The 18,160-nt window shown below is 38.4% G+C and overlaps 1 protein-coding gene across 3 annotated transcripts in view; it reads right to left on the bottom strand.

Annotated features, from left to right (window-relative positions):
• Positions 1 to 308: 308 nt before the first annotated feature.
• The window catches only part of EFNA5 (ephrin A5), a 212,146-nt gene continuing 194,294 nt past the window's right edge, over positions 309 to 18,160 (bottom strand). For 2 of the 3 annotated variants that reach the window (XM_087742524.1, XM_087742523.1), the window contains 3 exons: positions 10,673 to 10,738; positions 10,204 to 10,284; positions 309 to 4,492 (listed from right to left, as the gene is read on the bottom strand). In XM_087742524.1, the coding sequence (XP_087598650.1) occupies positions 4,371 to 4,492; positions 10,204 to 10,284; positions 10,673 to 10,738 (269 nt within the window). In that variant the 3' untranslated portion in view covers positions 309 to 4,370. The remainder of the gene's footprint in view (positions 4,493 to 10,203; positions 10,285 to 10,672; positions 10,739 to 18,160) is intronic. The other variant, XM_087742525.1, reaches the window with a different exon arrangement.

The following is an 18,160-nucleotide window of genomic DNA, read 5'->3' as shown; positions in this document are numbered from 1 at the left end:
CTCCAGCACTTGGTTTCTTACTCTCCTAAGTATTTGGAAGAGCTATGAACACAGAAAAAAAAAAAAAAAGTGAAGAGCAGAGCAGCCAGGCTTTAGATCAGCAAGGATGTTGGTAGTTACAGGTCTAGATAGTCAGTTGTTGTGCCCACTGCATTCTTCACGCTTTCCCACTCATACTCCTCGTTGCTTTCCATTGCCTGCTAATACATAAGGTAGCTACAAACAACTCCCAAAATAAAGACGTAAATCATTGAACAAAAATGTAGCCTAAGAGAACCAATTAAAATGATGAAAATCTTTAATTTTATTTAAGTATAATTGTACGGACACGTGTATATACAAATACAGATCTTATGGGGCAGAGATTTTGGGTGGGTTTTGTTGTTTTTTTTAACATTTTCTTTTAAGTTCATATAATGTAAGCATTTCAAAAACAGCACTCAATGAATAAGTGCAAAGAAACTGCAAAGCAGGGCAGTACAAGCACAGGACCACACTGAGCTGGACTTTCATACCCAGATGCATACACAATGAGTGTCTTCAATGGGGTGTCAAGAGTAAGCATGGAAAGCGGATTTCGCAGACTCATGGGTAACCTCCAACATGCCAGCATCTATTAAACTGTACAGACAATGGCAGCAAGCCTATTGCAGGGAGATTTGTCTCACATCCGAGAAGCTCGAGGGCGAATGCATGGGAAAAACTCGGTGATGCCAGATCAGAAACAGATCTGCCCATTCACAGCTCCAAATTAAAAAAGGAGGAGGGTGAGAGAGGAGGAAAGGCAGGAAAAGGGAAGAGAAGTGTGGAGGGTTGTACATTAAAACTAGCGATTACAAAATCCAAGCGTAATGAAAGGAGGGGAAGAGTTAACACTCTAAGCCTCTGAAAGTGACTGAACCCTTGCTCTCACAAGGCAATGGATTAAGTTCAGTTTTGAGGGTTAGGGGTTGGAATCAACAGGTACAAATACAACCATTTTCCTTCCACAATTATATACGAAAGGAAACAATCTACTCATCTACTCTCAGTACCTCCCAAATTTGTTTCTAGTTCTTTCGGAACCAAGTACATACACTTATCGCACATGACACTGGCAAGATCCTTTCTGGAAAAAACTGTTTATGGAAACAAAACCAGAAAGAAAACAGGAGGGGGGGGGGGAAAAGGAAAAAAGAAACAAACAAACAAAATAACAGAAGAGTTGTTATATCCCCAAAGCCTTTTTAGAAACAAACATGATACAAAAGAACAAAAACTAACACAGAAACCCCAGGGCTCCAACATCAGACCTTTAAACACTGAGGACAAAACATTGATCATCAAAAGTCATGTTGTTCCAGGTCTTGACATTGTGAAGTCTTGCAATAGATGAACAATTTTCAAAGATGAGTCCTGTATGCTGCAGTGTCATGGCCACTTGTCTCTCAGTTCTCAGCCATGATCACACTTGATGCTTCAAAGCTCTGTCTTGTAATCAACGTGTGATTTTAATATCCTGAAAGTCTATTGTTCTCACTTACAAAAGACATAAGAATCAAATTAATACTTTATTATCAAACACTATATACAACAGAGGTTGCTAATAATACAGAATTTAAAGAACATAGCTTTAACTTGTCTTTCCTTCGCCATCCAAGTAAGTACAGTACAAAACAATATTCTAAACTAACACGAAATGTTACCTTGTCTATTAAAGGATACACAGTATCCACTAAACTGACTGATCCCTATTTTCCCTGCTTCACATTGCAATGCCCTTGGCAGCCAGGAGTGCAGGTCATGGGGGTAAGTAAGCCACCTAGGCTGAGAGAAAATCAGTCCCTCAGACTTGAGCTGGGGCAGATAACAGGGAAAGGAAAAAAAAAAAATCTCCTTGATTGGCACCAACATCTGCATTTAAAATATCCAGAGATTTGTAACGCAACATAAAGCCCACCAGCATTTATGTACTTGGTATGACCGGGATTGCCTGATGCCACCAGGTATCAAACTGACAGTGTCTGGTAAGCTCCCAGCCACGCCAGGCAGAGCAGGGACCCACGTTGCAGCTGCATAACTCATGTTGTTCCTCATCTACCCAGCAGGACTCTGTGATAAAATGAAGGGCGAATTTCACCAGGAGTAACACTAGTGAAAATCCTTTGCTGTGGATAAACGTACATCTTGAACTCTGACATCATTCAGAGACAAAGGATGAAAAATGAAGTCACCATTTGTACATTAAATTGGTGCTACTGATATGACTGCCTGTGATTGATACGAATCATTTCAATATGGTTACCTATTGTGCAGTATTATCTGTACTCTGGTTAATAGTCCATTTGATAAGGTGCATTTTGACTAAGCTCACCTCATTCAAAGCTTTTTAATTCCTGCCTACAGGAAGAATTAGTGTGTGTACCAAGCACATCCACATTAAAGAGAGAAAAGTATCAGATAGCCTGTAATGAAATGATGACTTCCCTCACTGTTGAGACTGTGTATCTTTATTGTGTGCACTTCGCACTAGAGGAAATTTCCTACTTTCCTCCTGTAAGTACAGGCCCCGCATTAATGACCGTGTTGTATAATATCAGGCAAGCCCAGATCATAGTTTAGCATGCATAAACCTCCCTCTCCTTCTTTTTTGAATAGTGGGCTCAATCAACTCCTGGAAAGATTTTCTTCATTTAAAAAAAGCCCACAAAGTGCTGTCCATTAATGGGATCACTCAATTTTGTTACGGCAGACTTTTTCTTCAGAATTAATATAAAAAACCCTTGTTTTGCTTGAATATGCTCCATGTTTTGTTTCACATTTAACATAATATTACCACAATTTTTCTTAGAAAAGCTCTGTTTCAGTCTTGGTTTGATATTTCCCTGATTATGTTTAGCAGTTCAAATTTCATGGCAGCCTAGCCAAATAATACCCAAGGCTTGCACTTCCTGGCAAATGACTTTTTAAAGTTCTACATTAGCCAAGGCTCAGATTCCTTAAACAGGGTCACTCCTAATTCCATCGAACAAGACAGTCCCATTTCCTAATTGCATCAAGGGTTACCACTTCTCTCACATGTTTAAATAGGACAAGCATATATACTCACTCTCAGCATAAAGTATATCTAAATAATGTATTTTCTATTCTAGTGGATTTTTAAAAAAATATTTTGTTAAGTCTTTGGGAGCCCATCTAGTTTATCTCCAGCTGATAAACATGTTTCCTCTACTCTTCTAACTGTGCTGGAAGGGGAAAAGATAAAAAATCAACACTCGAATTCATATTCCACACTTCTTTTCTTTCCCCCCACCAAACAATGCTACCAGACTGTCCTGGCTTCTTCTACATGTGGTTTATTCCCATGATTGAGGAACTTGCAGGAGAGACAAATCAAGAGCACACTGGAGATCCTGTGTCCCAAACATGTTTCCTCTGGCCACTGATGTCCTCTCTTAGCATGTATTAAGACCCAGAGCAGCATCCAAGGCTATCAGCTACTAAGTCAGCGCTGGGGAAGGTCACTTTATTCTCAAAAGTGCCTCTGCATTTCAAGAAAAAAATTGTAGCACCACGGTGATTTGTTTTAAAATAAAATAATCCGGTGTGCATTATCCCCTTAAAACGAAATAACAGAGGCACTCACACCCCCAGTGAAGTTTCCTAAATCTGACCTTGCCTGCTGTGTGCTAACATTCCTAAATACTAACTTCTTCCTCTCACCAAAGACAGCGTTTCTACTCATGAGCACAAATTTTACTGTCAAAGACATTTCAAGACAGTCCTATAAGAAACTTCGTCTTACCCTTTCAGAAGCCTGTTCATTTAGAAACTCCTGGAGGAAATAGTGTTACATTATATCTATTCTTAATATTTCCCCTCCAGTCCTGACATGGTGACACGATGCCTTGCATGATCATCTTACAGTGCTGAATGAGAACGCATAAATATTGTATCAGAGAGAAAAACTCTCCCAGGCTTTCACTCACTTTCCTTATCCTTCACTGACTGCATCTGCCACTATTCTTCCTTTTCCACATACAGATGACACAGTGAGCTAACAGAGGTGATTTCTTAAAGGAGAATGCAGAGGAAAATAAGAATCACTAGTGTCACTATTATAGTTTGGCATTTTCTTTTGGAGTCCTTTTATTTATATGGAGGGGTTAAGAAAGTCACAGGGTAGGTAGGGATGGGTGCTGAAGCTAGTTATCCCCTTCAAATTTTTGCTGAGTTCAGGCTAAAAGGGAGAAGAAAAGGGAAAAGGGAAAAATAACAATTTGACATCTGCAAAAACAATAAAGTCCCTTTCCTGGGATGAGCAGTTAGGTGGATCTTTGATGTTCCAAGACCCTGATATTTTCTGCGACAGGTTGCCGAAGCATACTGTGCTATAATATCAAAAGCATTGCCAGGAGGAACAATAGAGTTGCCAAAAGCCGGCTGGGTATCCTTGGTGTCTGTGCCGCATTCTCACCACGGGATGGCTCGGCTGACTCATGTACGGTATCATCTGTTCAAACAGAAAGCATACATTCCAATGAGATTTTGCATCCTTAATAAACTCTCACTGAGCCGACAACTGTAAGTAGATTTCAGTGCCTTTATGAAATAGGGCAATGAACCTTGTGCTGTCATTGACTTTCACAAGCGTGTAATACCTCATTATGTAACCAACTTGGGGCCAAGTCTTGCATTTCTTACTGGCAAAACTCCTACTGAAGACCAGAGGAGCAGAAGGTAAGTCTGATTTCAGCAGATTGAGGAATGAAGGATCCTCTTCTAATAAAACACTGTAACTCTAGCTTTGGATGGCTCATTAGATAGCAATGTCAATAGGGAGGCAGCTAAATAAAAACACCTGATTTTCTAAAGGGCTTGAAGAAGAGTTGCGCGTGCTCAGAATTAATTTCACAGTTAATCCCCTTACTGAGTTACAGATTTTGACTCCTGAATTTGAAATGACAGCCTGTAAGCCCAAGCATATATTCCACTTCCACACATAAAATTTCCACTGAAGTATACTGCATCTGGGATGCACAGGGGATAAACCATAGAATCATAGAATCGTTAAGGTTGGAAAAGACCCTTAAGATCATCGAGTCCAACCGTTAACCTAGCACTGCCAAGTCCACCATTAAACCATGGCCTCAAGCACCACGTCTACCCGCCTTTTAAATACCTCTAGGGATGGAGACTCAACCACTTCCCTGGGCAGCCTAGTCCAATGCCTGACTACCCTTTTGGGGAAGAAGTATTTCCTAATATCCAACCTAAACTTCCCCTGGTGCAGCTTGAGGACGTTTCCTCTCATCCTATCGCTTGTTACTGGGGAGAAGAGACCGACGCACACCTCGCTACAACCTCCTTTCAGGTAGTGGTAGAGAGCAATAAGGTCTCCTCTCAGCCTCTTCTTCTCCAGGCTAAACAACCCCAGCTCCCTCAGCCATTCCTGGTAAGACTTGTGCTCTAGACCCTTCACCAGCTTCGTTGTCCTTCTTTGGATGTGCTCCAGCACCTCGATGTCCTTCTTGTAGTGAGGGACCCAAAACTGAACACAGTACTCGAGGTGCAGCCTCACCAGTGCCAAGTACAGGGGCACTATCACCTCCCTGGTCCCGCTGGCCACACTATTCCTGATAAGAAGCCAGGATGTCACTGGCCTTCTTGGCCACCTGAGCACACTGCTGGCTCATGTTCAGGCTGGTCATAAAGACCAGTCTCCCTTTCTTGAAACAGAATTTTAAAGTCTAACACATGACAATCTCTAATTTTATAGAATACATACTTAATCTGGAAAACCTCATAGGTAAGAGACTACCTTTTATGGTACACAAAATATAGATTTACATACATGCTGCTAAAACTAATGAAAAAAAAGAACTAGTTGAGCTGGGAAAACATGCTTATACATTAGCGGCGGCGGCGAACACAGTAGCAAATACTAAATTTATGATACCAAATAAAGCTCTGTTTAGTTTTTGTAAACTAAAGATCAGCCTTAAAGCCACACCTTGTAATATAAAAATAGATAGGTAAAGTCAAATTCAACTTCAGTGTTGTTACACGTGTGGTATTTTTCTCTGCAAAGCCCTTCATATTCACAGCTATCTAATTTGGCTATTGTTTAAAAGTAATCTGTCTGAGGCTTGCCATAAAAAGTCAGCTCTGGGTTTGAATTTTATTAGTATTAAACGAATGAAATAAGCTAAACCTTTTTAGGAAGTGTGAAGTGGCCTCAAATTGTATTCATAAGTTATTTCAGAGTGCCTAAGTTTCCAGGAAAATCAATAGTATTTCACTTCTTTTAGTGTAATAAGCTCCCCCATTTCATGAGAGATGTTGACACATCTATGATGTATCTGTCTTATAGCTCCCATCTCAACAAATTGCACTGCCAGGAATACACTGCGTGAGAGCTGTACAATTCCAATTAAAGGCACTAAGGGAAGCGGGAGTCAGGACACCGGGATCACCGTGCCGCTTTGGCATGGAGCATTTCACCTTACTTAGCTTTAGCTAGAAACAAGCTCTCTCCCCTTCATACCCTTGACACCTAGCACAAAAGCAGGTAGAACACTTAGCATAATTTAGGTTAATAGGCTCTTCAGCCCTGGTTCGGTTACACAGCAAGATGCACAGTGAACTGGATTAGCAATTTATCATGTTTTTTTCCAGCACTAATTGATGCTACAATTGTGTCAGGCTTATCAACAGGTCTTCAGTGCTGCCCAAGGCAAATGTATGAAAAGCAAGCACTGGTCAGCTGTAAATATGTTCGTTTGTAAGACAGGGACACCATCAGATGAAAGTCCCACTGATGTCAGTGGGAAAGACTGGCTGGAATGACTTCGGTTACAGCTCCTCACCCTGTATGGCAGGGAGACCCTTCCAGGTGCTTTGGCCCTGAACGAGGCCCTCATATTTTTCCTCCAGAATTACTTCAAAGGAATCTAAAAATTTCAGTGAATACTGGCTACTGAAAAGTGCCAGTTCCCGTGGCTGTCAGTACCAAAAGCTGTTCCACATCTCACTTCTGATTTACACTCTTGTACTTTGGTGACACTGCAATGAGAATACAGTACTTCACAACAGCAGCTTCTCAATTAAATCATGCTTTAAGCAGGTACAGGGAAAAAATACCCCTGTTCTAACTGTCAGCCCTACCTCCTTTCATATATTTAGAGCTAGCTCTTCCCAATTTGGAAACATTTACTCACTGCTGATGAACTTAAACTACAGAGGAGAATGATGTGCATTACCTTCTACCTCTTGCATCACCAATAGAATTGCAAATAAGTCTGAATTTGCAACATTGAATGTCAACAGTTTTGTCCTAATTACATCCATGAGTCAGCACTAAAACACAATAGGGCAGAACTAGTGTACAGCAGTAATAAATTCTCATTCTGTTTGACTATCAGATACTGCCAGGACTGGCTACTGCTAGAAACACTCAACGAAAAAGCTCTAAACTAAAAAGATTACTTCTCTTAAATGAAAAATATGGAGATCTTCTATGATGCCATTTTTATAAAGCCATTCTTCACAGAAGAATTAATTTTCATGTAACATTAAGAGGTTCCTTTCAAGAAATCATCTGAGTTTTCTGTCAATGCAGTCCCAAGGTTTCTGCACTTGTATATTAGACCACACAATTCACCTGTGGTTCTCAAAATCACTTTACAAATATGATTTTCCTTGGAGGTGCAGAGTTATAACACTGAACAATATTTAATGTTTGGGGAAAAGGTTTTGCTTTATTATAAATATTGAAGGCAAGTGATGAAGACAAAATTCCTGAGTAAAATCTGGAAGGTCACTGCTAAAGACTGGGAATGCCAGCAGTAATTAGGAAAAATTATTTTGACAGCCATGAATTTTCCAGATCACATAGCTTTACATCATATGCTTCAGGTATAATTTTTCCAGATATTCACAGCTGCAATTTTTGTTTGGAGTCTTTTTATTTTTATTAATAAGGAGGAAGAGAAGGGGAGGACAGGAATAGGGCCAACTACTTTCATCACTTCTGAAACAGGAGTGATCTCTGTAGACCAGTTTCCTACAAATTCCTGACAAAACCAGTGAAATTACAAGGGCTCAAAACCCACACAAACGGTGATTTTTAAAAGAAAGGTAACAGTAAGTAATCTGCTGAACATGACCCTCCTGCCTCCCAATTCTTCTGTCTACTGTGGAAAAAGACAGTGGCAGACTAGGGGAGAGCATAGAAGCAGAAAATGCACATCAGAGGCAGGTAAATTAGTACACGACACAGATCACATGCAACAAGATCCACCAAGGCAGCGGCAAGTCTAACAGCCTAATAACAGAAAAGTGTGACAGCAGTTGGCAGATCTGGGAATGACTGATTATCTAATGGTGACTGGTCCAAATAATAATGCAAATATACACTGATGTTGGGAGTCAGAACTTTTTGGTACCAAACCTTCTCATTAAAGCTATTATTTCCTCCTGGTAACACAAACAGTATTTCTTCTCAGAGTGCACTATGCTGTTTGTATGATTTTGGTTCCCTGGTTTCCCTGCTGCTTTCTAATGATATGCTTTTGTGATGGTGCTAGTTAGGTATAGCCATTCAATGGGAAGTGAGCAGCACTGCTGAAAAAAAATGCTGAGCAAGTTCACTAAAATTAGGCATTTTTTACTTGGATGATTTCTTTTGCAAACTAGTAACAGGAGAAATACACATTAATTAGACCATGTTCACCAAATCACAAAATGTAAAAAAGTGCATTGAGTTCCTAGATTCACAAGTTACCTAGACATAGGGAAAGATCATCCTAATGCCTTCTGTAAAAGAATGATGTTAATAAATGTACAAATTTGCCTAATGTAAATGCACTCTCCTTGTATTTAGATTCATTTAGAGAACATCTTCGATTCTCCAAACCAAAATTTTTAGGAGAGTTCTGAAAATTGTCTTGAAGAAAAATAATAAAATCTATTGTGTATCCATAGGTAAATCATTCAAACTGGATAACTTGTGAAAGCCTTATTTATACTTCTGTATAAATAATGACTTTTAGTTAAAGGAACTGCAAATAACAAAGAGCAAAAAAATAGTATGTTGCTTCATACCAAAAGGGAAGTCTCTTTCAAACAGCATAAGAGAAAAGAAAAAAAAAAAAAGATCTTGGTAATCTGTTCTTCAGGGTATGTACTAAATGGTATGCGTGTAATTTTTTTTCTGGTATAATTTGTTTATTTAGCTGTGTATTTTCATTATTGAGGCTTGAATACAGCAACATGTGAGCAGTGTGTAGGTACATATAAAACAAATGGATACTACTACTATTGCAAATACTCTTCCTACATACCCACCTAATTTTAATGTCATAAGCCATCCCACTGAAGCTGGTGGGATTACTCACACCCCTAGAATTAAAAATGCTTCTGTCTGTCATAAACCTGAGCCATACAAACAATACACATGCACTTTCCACACAGAGACACATCAGCTTGATTGATGGTGGAGGTTAATGTAACTTTGCCCTGGGCAGATGAGGGGTTTTATCATAGCAAGCATTATTCTTATTCTTAAGGCAGTCTTTTGCAAAAAAATACAGACACACACCCCACCCCCAAAACTTAAGTTTGCTTCAGTAAAAACAGGATAGGAATTTATATGTGTCACAGTGTGTGTGTGTGTGCACACATATGTAAAAATGATACTTTGCCTAACCAAATATACATACAAATGTATATAATTTTAAAGGACTAATTTCTTACTTAAACACTAATTCTGCCAGTTGCATGCCTGTGCCATGCACCAGCATTAAACATGCAGTGGTTCTGTTCTTCTGAAAGTCTTTTGAAATCATATAATAAATGAACCATGCCCATTGACTTTATTTCTAAAACTTTGGGCCCGGATAGTAAATAGAGTGTTTTGCCAACATGCTGCGTGTTTGGCTTCAATAGGCCAGTGACTTCAGGATACTGCTGAAAAATTTACACTGGCACACACCATATTTTATTAAACCACGTCACCCAAAAAACAAATAAAGCAATGTTTTTCCTCCCCTGCATTAAACAAGGATACAGGAAATATACCATAAGCGATATTAGCACTGCTAGAAATGTGCAAAAGCAGAGCAGTTGTACCATGCAAATCATGCAGACAGAAGAGGAAAAAAGGTACTGAAGCACCAGAGGGATACACGCATTGGTTAAAAGACATTCTCTAAGCATACTAACCTGCTGGTTCTAATGAATTTTCTACTTTGTCGTTAACATCGAAAACACGATCATGAACACCTATAGTTTTCATACAGCTGTCTATAACAAAAATAGAGATAACAGCCAAATATGTTAGTGAGACACCCTTAAACTCCCCACTTTCCTTTTTTCTCTTTTTTCTCTCCATTTACTACATATAATTAAGCATATTTATATTTTAAAGCCTGTGGCACTTGTCCAAATACCAATATAGTCTTCCATTCGTACAACAGTTTAAGAAACAACAAGTTAGCAACTGCCATGTAATTAAAACAAAGCTTTATGAAAAATGATAAGAAAATATGACGAAAATCATAACACAAATGTTGCTGTACAGAACTGATACACAAGATTTAACAGTAAAAAAAGATTTACTGCTGTTTACTAGACCACGCACTAAAGCATGCACTACAAAGCCACCCTGGAAAGCTTAATCTGAAGAACTTACTTGCTGGTCGCACAAAGACCTTAAGCTTTAGACAGGATCTCCTTCCATTATCTGGGATCGCAGAAGCTGTAAATGGGGAAGAAGGAAAGACAAGTGGAAGAGTAAGAGAGTGAAAATGCAAGTAATCTTCTGTGCTAAAATAAAATATCCTTTATCTTTTGAAGGGCTGGACACATTTCAGCCTCTGCATTTAAGGACTTCCAGTGCACAAAGTAGCTTGATTATGCAAAAGCAGGGAAAGAACTGCAGATTTTATTCTGATCCCTTTTTCGATTATTTTACATGGAAGAAGTGAAACACATGGTATTTTCAACATTTCATTATCTCCCTTCACCTTTCCACACCTTTTTCTCAAGAGGTTGTTTAATATGGTTTCTGCTGTAATGCAGGTGTCTACTCTGAAAAACTACACTTAGAGAACCGCTAGTCTTGAAACACTAAGCCATAGGCTTCAGCAACCAAAAAAGGGATGAAAAAACAAAACAACACTAAAGGTGACAATGCTAAAAACAGAACTATGTATATACGCCCATAAAAGTAGAAATACACACCACTAAATTCTACAGCAAAGTCAGCCTCCATATGCTCCACTACATCTGCCTTTGTTGAGAAAATATTTATTTTGCTTCAGTCAAAACATGATTCCCCCTGTTATATAACTAACAAACCCAAACTAGCTTATTCCTTCTTTCTGCCCTCCCTCATAACTTCCCATTCAAAGTATTTCATTTTAAGAGTACTTAGTGTATTAGAAGAAAAAGAATAAGTGGAAACAACATGTCTAGCACTAATGCAAACGATCATACACATAAGACTAGCGTCAGCACCTACTTATTTCCCAGGAACAAGTGCTGCTGTGAAAACTTCCTTTCTAGAACTGTGCTTGCTTCAAAATACATGATCATAGGGAAACATGTCTGCCTGTCATGACAGACTGGACTCCCTAGTGTATTGTCTGCCAATCTAAACACATTGGTAACTTTCATCAATGTCTGCAATTTTGAAATTGTACATTGGTCTGCAGTTCAACATGCGCACTGGCAACCAAGCAACTTGACTTTGGCATGCAGATATTCACTCGTGAAAGACCATTCGCATACACGTTTTTTTCCACCTTTGCAAGAACTCTCAAAAGCTATAGCTGAAAAATATTGCCTGAAGCATTGCAAAGTAATTTTTATTTCATTGCATCATTCAAAAGCCCCCATCTTTCAAAAAGCTATGTATTAGGACAGAACACCTTGCCTTTTGCAGAAAATGGCAACTATTGGAAGCTGTCTTGATTTATAAAAGATGACTGGACTGGTAAGATGTTAGCTTGTTTTGTTTGTCACTGTTTCATCCATTTTTATTAATTCTGTTCCTGTTTGTGACAAATAACTAAAATGATTTATACACAGACATATGAATGCATGTTCTTTGTCTTCATACTAAGTTCACACTTGAAGGGCTCCTCAACTAACTTGAAATAAATTCCCTTAGTTTTTAATGATGTGTTTCCAAGGCAGGCATTAGCTTTTTTCCTAGAAGAACTTACGAAGAAGAACTAACAAATTCAGTACAAACACAGAAATGGAGCAAAGTAGAGAGTCCAATAGAGCTAATGCTGTGGTTCTGCACCTGTTGGGAAGTGCCTGAAAAATTGTTTCCCTCTTTTAATCAAAAGACAAAAGTGTAGAAATGATGCTCCCCCTTTCACAATGACAAGCAGTTAAGAAGTGTTAACAGCTGGCTTTGCTACAGGTTCTGAATGAATCAAAATCAGAAAAACTTCCTCTACTGACATTTACAGTAACTGGTGTGTTATTTAGGGCACAATATTTGCACTCTGTGGTTATATTCAGGAAATTGTGTCCTTTTTGTGGCCCTCATTGAATATAAGAACTGGCTAAATGCTTTGCTCAGACTGAACAGGCAGTTGTAGATTTCTCAGAAGATAAGAATCCTGTAGTCATTACCACATCACCAGCATAAAGGTGGAAATAACATTTCCAACATTGGCCAAAATAGAGTCCCTGCAGTAATTTTATCACTAACAGATTTTTCCTGCTAAGAAATTATTTCAGAAGTGCACCATGACACACATTTATTTAAAGGGAAGTTTTAGCTTTGATCTTACAAGGTGTTGTTTGTGTCCATAAAATAGGCATGTTTTGCTCACTGCTCTTTATTAGAATACTCTGTTTAGTCAGTGACTAACTGGGATACCACTGACTAGCTAGTATAGCTAGCAGCTAACAATATTCTATCTGGAAAAACAGAAAATTAATGCTTTTTATGTATAAAATTTGTATGTGTACATAATATTTGCACACACTTAAGAGCAAACAACAGCTAGTGATTGGCCATTTTCTTTGGAAGAAAAATATTAAAATCCGTTCCCTGCTTAAATCTTTTTCCACCAGTCCTCACATGGCCTTGCAACTATAGACTATACCATGAACTGCAGTCCTATTGCAACCATAGCAGTTGCATTTAAATCATCATCCCAGAAACTGATGCAGTTTTAATGGTAAGTATGAAAAAGTGCTTTTTTTCCTTTCCAGGGAAATTATGCACTGTCAATGTTTGCATTAAACCCAGAAAGATTCCTCTTTAATCAGTTTTACTCCTTCAGAAGGAATAATAATGAATAAAAAAAATAATCAAGTGACATATTTTTCTGCTTTCACATCTGCCTCAACAACCAAGACCAAGGTGATGAAGGGATACACTGCAACCTCTTTGGCCTTCCTGAGAAATTAAGAACTGTTTGCCAAGCTGGATGACTGCAATAATTTCTTCCTTTCTTCCTTTCTTCTCCTCCCTCCTTCTCCCTTCTTCTTTTCATCTTAAAAAGAAAAAACACAGACCAGTTGCATTTTTTACCTTAAGACCAGACACTTCTCTTCACCCACAGGGAAGAGTCAGGTTGGCTCATATCATCTGTCCTCCTCTCACACACATTGCAGTAAGTTTGTTAGTATTCCGTTCTCTTCTCTGTCTTCTTTATTCTGCAATATTTTCACCAGTATCCCATGAAAAGCCTGCCTGTTGGATTAAGATGTCCATGATATGATGGCAACAGCTGGGAGTTTTTTTCCCCTCTTTCAGTAACGAGCTCCAGATGTTTTTTTCTCTGAATGATAGGCACATCACACTTGCCCTCTACTATGGAAAGCCAAGAGTCCTCATTAAATCTGGTTTTTTTGTAAGTTAATGACTCAAAGTTTGAACTCAAGTTGAAATTTGGAGTCTTATTCTTCTACATGAAAGTAGCTTTAATGGCAAACTCTTGCTGAAGAGGACAAAACTCCAAATCAGGGTGACATGGTTGACAGCATTTGACTAACAGCTCCAAAGAAACACCAAATGACCACAGCAACACAGCAAAAAGGATAAACGGCACATATTAACATTTACTAAGAATAAATACTAAATATGCTTTTTCTGGAGCAGCAGTAATACTGTAGCTAGGACCTAACAAAAGCTGAGGCTTACATGAAAAATTCTGGGATCAGTTTGAACCTGAAATCTTCTATCAAACTGACTGCAGCTGGAAAAATTCAAGTCTTGACATCAGGACCTAAGGATAGGAAAGACCAATGCATTAGCAGAAGAAAGTTCAGTGGTTTTAAGGTGTTTTACTTTCCAGGAAAGGTGGATTTCCAATGCAGTGGAGTCTGGCAAACTCCCTGATGCTCTATTGCACACTTGCAAGAGAGCAACATTGCTGAGCTCTGGAAAGGAGAAAAAGAACTGCTCTTTGACAGCTGGGATCTGTTAAAGTTGCTTCCCAGGTAAACTATTGCTGTTCTTGCTAGATTTCACTGAAATTAGCTATAGTATAAGAAAAGATGTCCTTTCTAGGTGGTACAAAGAGAAATTTCATTCTCCTTTCTGCACAAAACCAGGCTAGCCCCTAAGGCTTTGGTATAAGGCTTTTCTATTCACCCATTTTAAAGGTGATATTAGCTATAAAATAGAGGCCAGTTCTGAGAACAGGAAGCCTCTGATGCTAATGGAACCTGTCCCAGGCAACAGTTTCCATTTCAAAAGCCAAAACTCCCAAGGAAAAATGAAGGCAGTTGAAACCTTGCTGCACAGCAAAAAGAAACCTTTGGAAAAAAGATCCCTTATAATGAGCAAAAGAGGTTATATCCTCTTTTTTCCATTAATGATATTAGAATAGAAAAGGTCTGACTGGTTTAGTTTGTGTCAGGAAGAATCACAATGAAAAACAGAAGAGGAACTCTGCAGTGTTGATAGTTCCTATATTTCATTACAATTCCTATGATACTCCACTCCTCCCCTGCCCTACCTCACCTTTACCGGCAACTTCATGAGAACCTCCTGCATCCCTCTTTTAAAGAGCATGTTTTAGACTTCATGGTTACACACAGACTTGGGGTTAGACAGAAGACCACACTAAAATCTCTGAAATCATAAGAATCACATCTCTGAAATCACAAGACACATGAAAACACCTCAATGATTATAAAAATAACTGGTTTGGTCTCTTCATTTTTGTTTTTAATAGGAAAATTCCAGGATTCAGAAGAAATTCAAATCATGATCTCTGTATTCTTGAGATGAAAATTCCATCTCCATTGGTTGAACTAGAAAAAAAAAAAACATGCAATGAACTACTGCACATAGGACTAGATTCAAGCTGGATCCAAAAACGTCCCATAAAGACAAATTAGTTGAGAAAATTTCTCTTCTCTGAACCACTTCTGGCTACCCTTTTTATACCCTGTAAGGAAATGAAAGAGAGTGAAGAAAATTATTCTCTCCTCATCTAGAGCCAAACCATAAATATTTCAGTATTTGCTAGCTATATTTAAATATTGAAAAAAAAATCCAGCTCCCTTCATCCCACTCCTAAGCAGTTCTCTGCTAGAAAACACATGGTACATTATTAATATATTAGATATAAATAACAGGTTAGGTCCTTCCTCAGCCTGATAAGGCTTAGCAGAGTTATTCAATGACTGCAGGAAGCCACAGACAGAGAACAAAAAGAAACATACACAGAAAACAGTGTTGGTTTTTTTTTCCCACAACAGTTTTGCAGTTGAATTTACTATGTTAAATCTCAAAAACTCCTTAAAGGAGTCATCAAGATATGGCCCAATCAAACTACAAAGTCAGCTAATCAAAAAGTAAATGTACAAAAAAGAAAAGGTATTAAAATTTCAAAAGTGACTTGTTTATCAGGACGTGCTAGTCAAGTGACAAAAGCTGTAATTAAGTATTTCCTTTCCCGAGACAGGTAGCAGTTTGGCTGGCAACTATCTGAGGCTCAGTTTCTAACCAAGAGCAAGTTATTAGAATGCAGCATATAAAAAATGTCTCAACCATCCTATTTACTGATATTCACATGTAATCAGTGGTTTCCTCTGCTTGCCTCCTCACTCATTCTTAGCTTTCTAATTAGCACATTGCACCTTTTCCTAAAACACAAGTCCTGATATAGAAAAAAACCAGAAATCATAAATGCAATTCAAATCCTCATTTAGCACTACAAATACATTTAATATTCAAGGCACAATCCACTATGGGCCCTATTAGCCAGCAAAACTGGAACCGTTCAGTGTACAAATAGCGCTCCATTTATCTAAGTCACTCAGACAGCACCTTTGTTTTAGAATGGGGGACACTGGTAAAGGAGCATCCTTCCCTTATGCAGAAACCCAACACCCCCCACCGCATCTCCTCACGGCCCGGATATAACATGCTGTGGATACCCTGCAGATGATAATTCTCTTACTATTTTGTATTTCAGGTTTCTATTGCCAGTTCACTTGGAGTATTCTCTGAAGGATTATAAAGCAGTGTTCATGAAACACTGTGGAGACAAGTCTGTTCTCACTATTTCTTTGAAAACTGTGATGAATGTTTTCTTCTGCTCTCTGCTAAGATGTCTAACAAACAGGGCCCCCTTGTAGAGAAGATCTGAGAAATCACACCAAGATCTCACCTCAGTTCATTACAGATATACTACTACCAGACTACTACCAGCACCCTCTCTCTATTACACAAATTCTGGCACTGGTAAGTGCTTCCCAACCACAAGCACTGAACAGAAGTATTGATTCAGACTAGGAAGCCCATAGAGAATTTTGAACTTCTCCCCAGCACACTAAATCGAGATGCCACATGCATATAGCTGAAGCAAACACCTAACACTTACTGCCCAGTCAAAAGGGTTGCACGTGTAACTTCTGTCATCACCTGGAGAAACACCACAAAGACAGAACCTGCAGCAACTCCATACACAGGATGCTGTGTGTTGTAAATCAGAAATTCATGTTTACACAGTCCTTCCATTCTCTTAGTCCTGTAAGTTACAGACAATCTCTTCAGGAGAAAATATTTATAGCTGTGATTTGCCTCTAACCCTTTCAGGCACAATACTACTCCCATTAGTCAAATCCAATATCCAGGTAACCTTATACAACCTGCAAATCATAATTCCACCAACCTGAAGTGTTTTAGCATCCAATATCCTGTGTAAGCCACAGAGCTTTAGAAAGTTTTATTTTTAAGAACAGTCATCTGCTTCTTTCTTTGTAAAGAAATGAGTATGTGTGAGAGCATTAAAAATGCAGTTTTCCATTATGTTTGCCACAGGCAATATTTCTCAATTTGTGCAAGTCAAAAGAAAAAATAGCCTATTAGTCGTTAGAAGAGCTGCGCCTTTCCCCTGTAGGTTTTCATGTGATTTACCATACAACACAAATGTATGCAAATTAGCCAGGTAAATGCAGAATTAGTTATTAATATTCTTCTCACAGTTTAGATTGAAAAAAGTTACAAATTTGCATAAACGGTACAACTGAATCAATAAAACTATCCTTTGTGTGCATACATGAAGTAAGACCCATAGCTAAGGACAACAAAGGGGTGTTCAAAATTATTAATCAAAAAAGAAGCTACCTGAAAGGATTTACTAATCATTTTCTCCTTGTAAGTGTTAAAATCAAAATTAAAAATAAATAAATACTGGTCCTATGGAAATCCCAGCTTTCACCAATACTTGTGTTTAATTTAAAATAGAGTCTTTTCATGTCTGCTCTTTCATTCCAACATACCAGCAAAAGTTTTATTCTGGTAGCATAAACATGACTCAATTCTAAGAAAATTAAAATACTCAATGTCCATGACTTACTCATTCTTCAGACCTAGTAATTAAGCACGCTTCCTTAGTAAATCGTAACTAAACTTACTTGTACCTTTGCTATTGCTGAGTCTACCATCTCTCTGTATTTAGTCATCATCAAGATGAGAGCGCCAAAAAAAATCACTGAGCAAGTTAAAGACTCAGAAATCTCAAGCCAACAGACAGTGAGAGAATCTCATCTGGAAAACCACCTGATCTAGGGCTGCCAATAACACTTGAAAACTAAGAAAAATTACCTAACAAGGAAAATAAATAAACAAACAAACCAACAAACAGATGCAAGGTCACAGCTAATACTGCCTATGGCTTAATACAGGCAAAAG

Source organism: Nipponia nippon, unplaced genomic scaffold (assembly GCF_047370975.1).
Source record: "Nipponia nippon isolate SJK-2023a ecotype South Korea unplaced genomic scaffold, ASM4737097v1 scaffold_8, whole genome shotgun sequence".
NCBI lineage: Eukaryota > Metazoa > Chordata > Aves > Pelecaniformes > Threskiornithidae > Nipponia > Nipponia nippon.
Note: the sequence above shows the minus strand (reverse complement) of the source record. Positions and strands in the feature narration are given on the sequence as shown.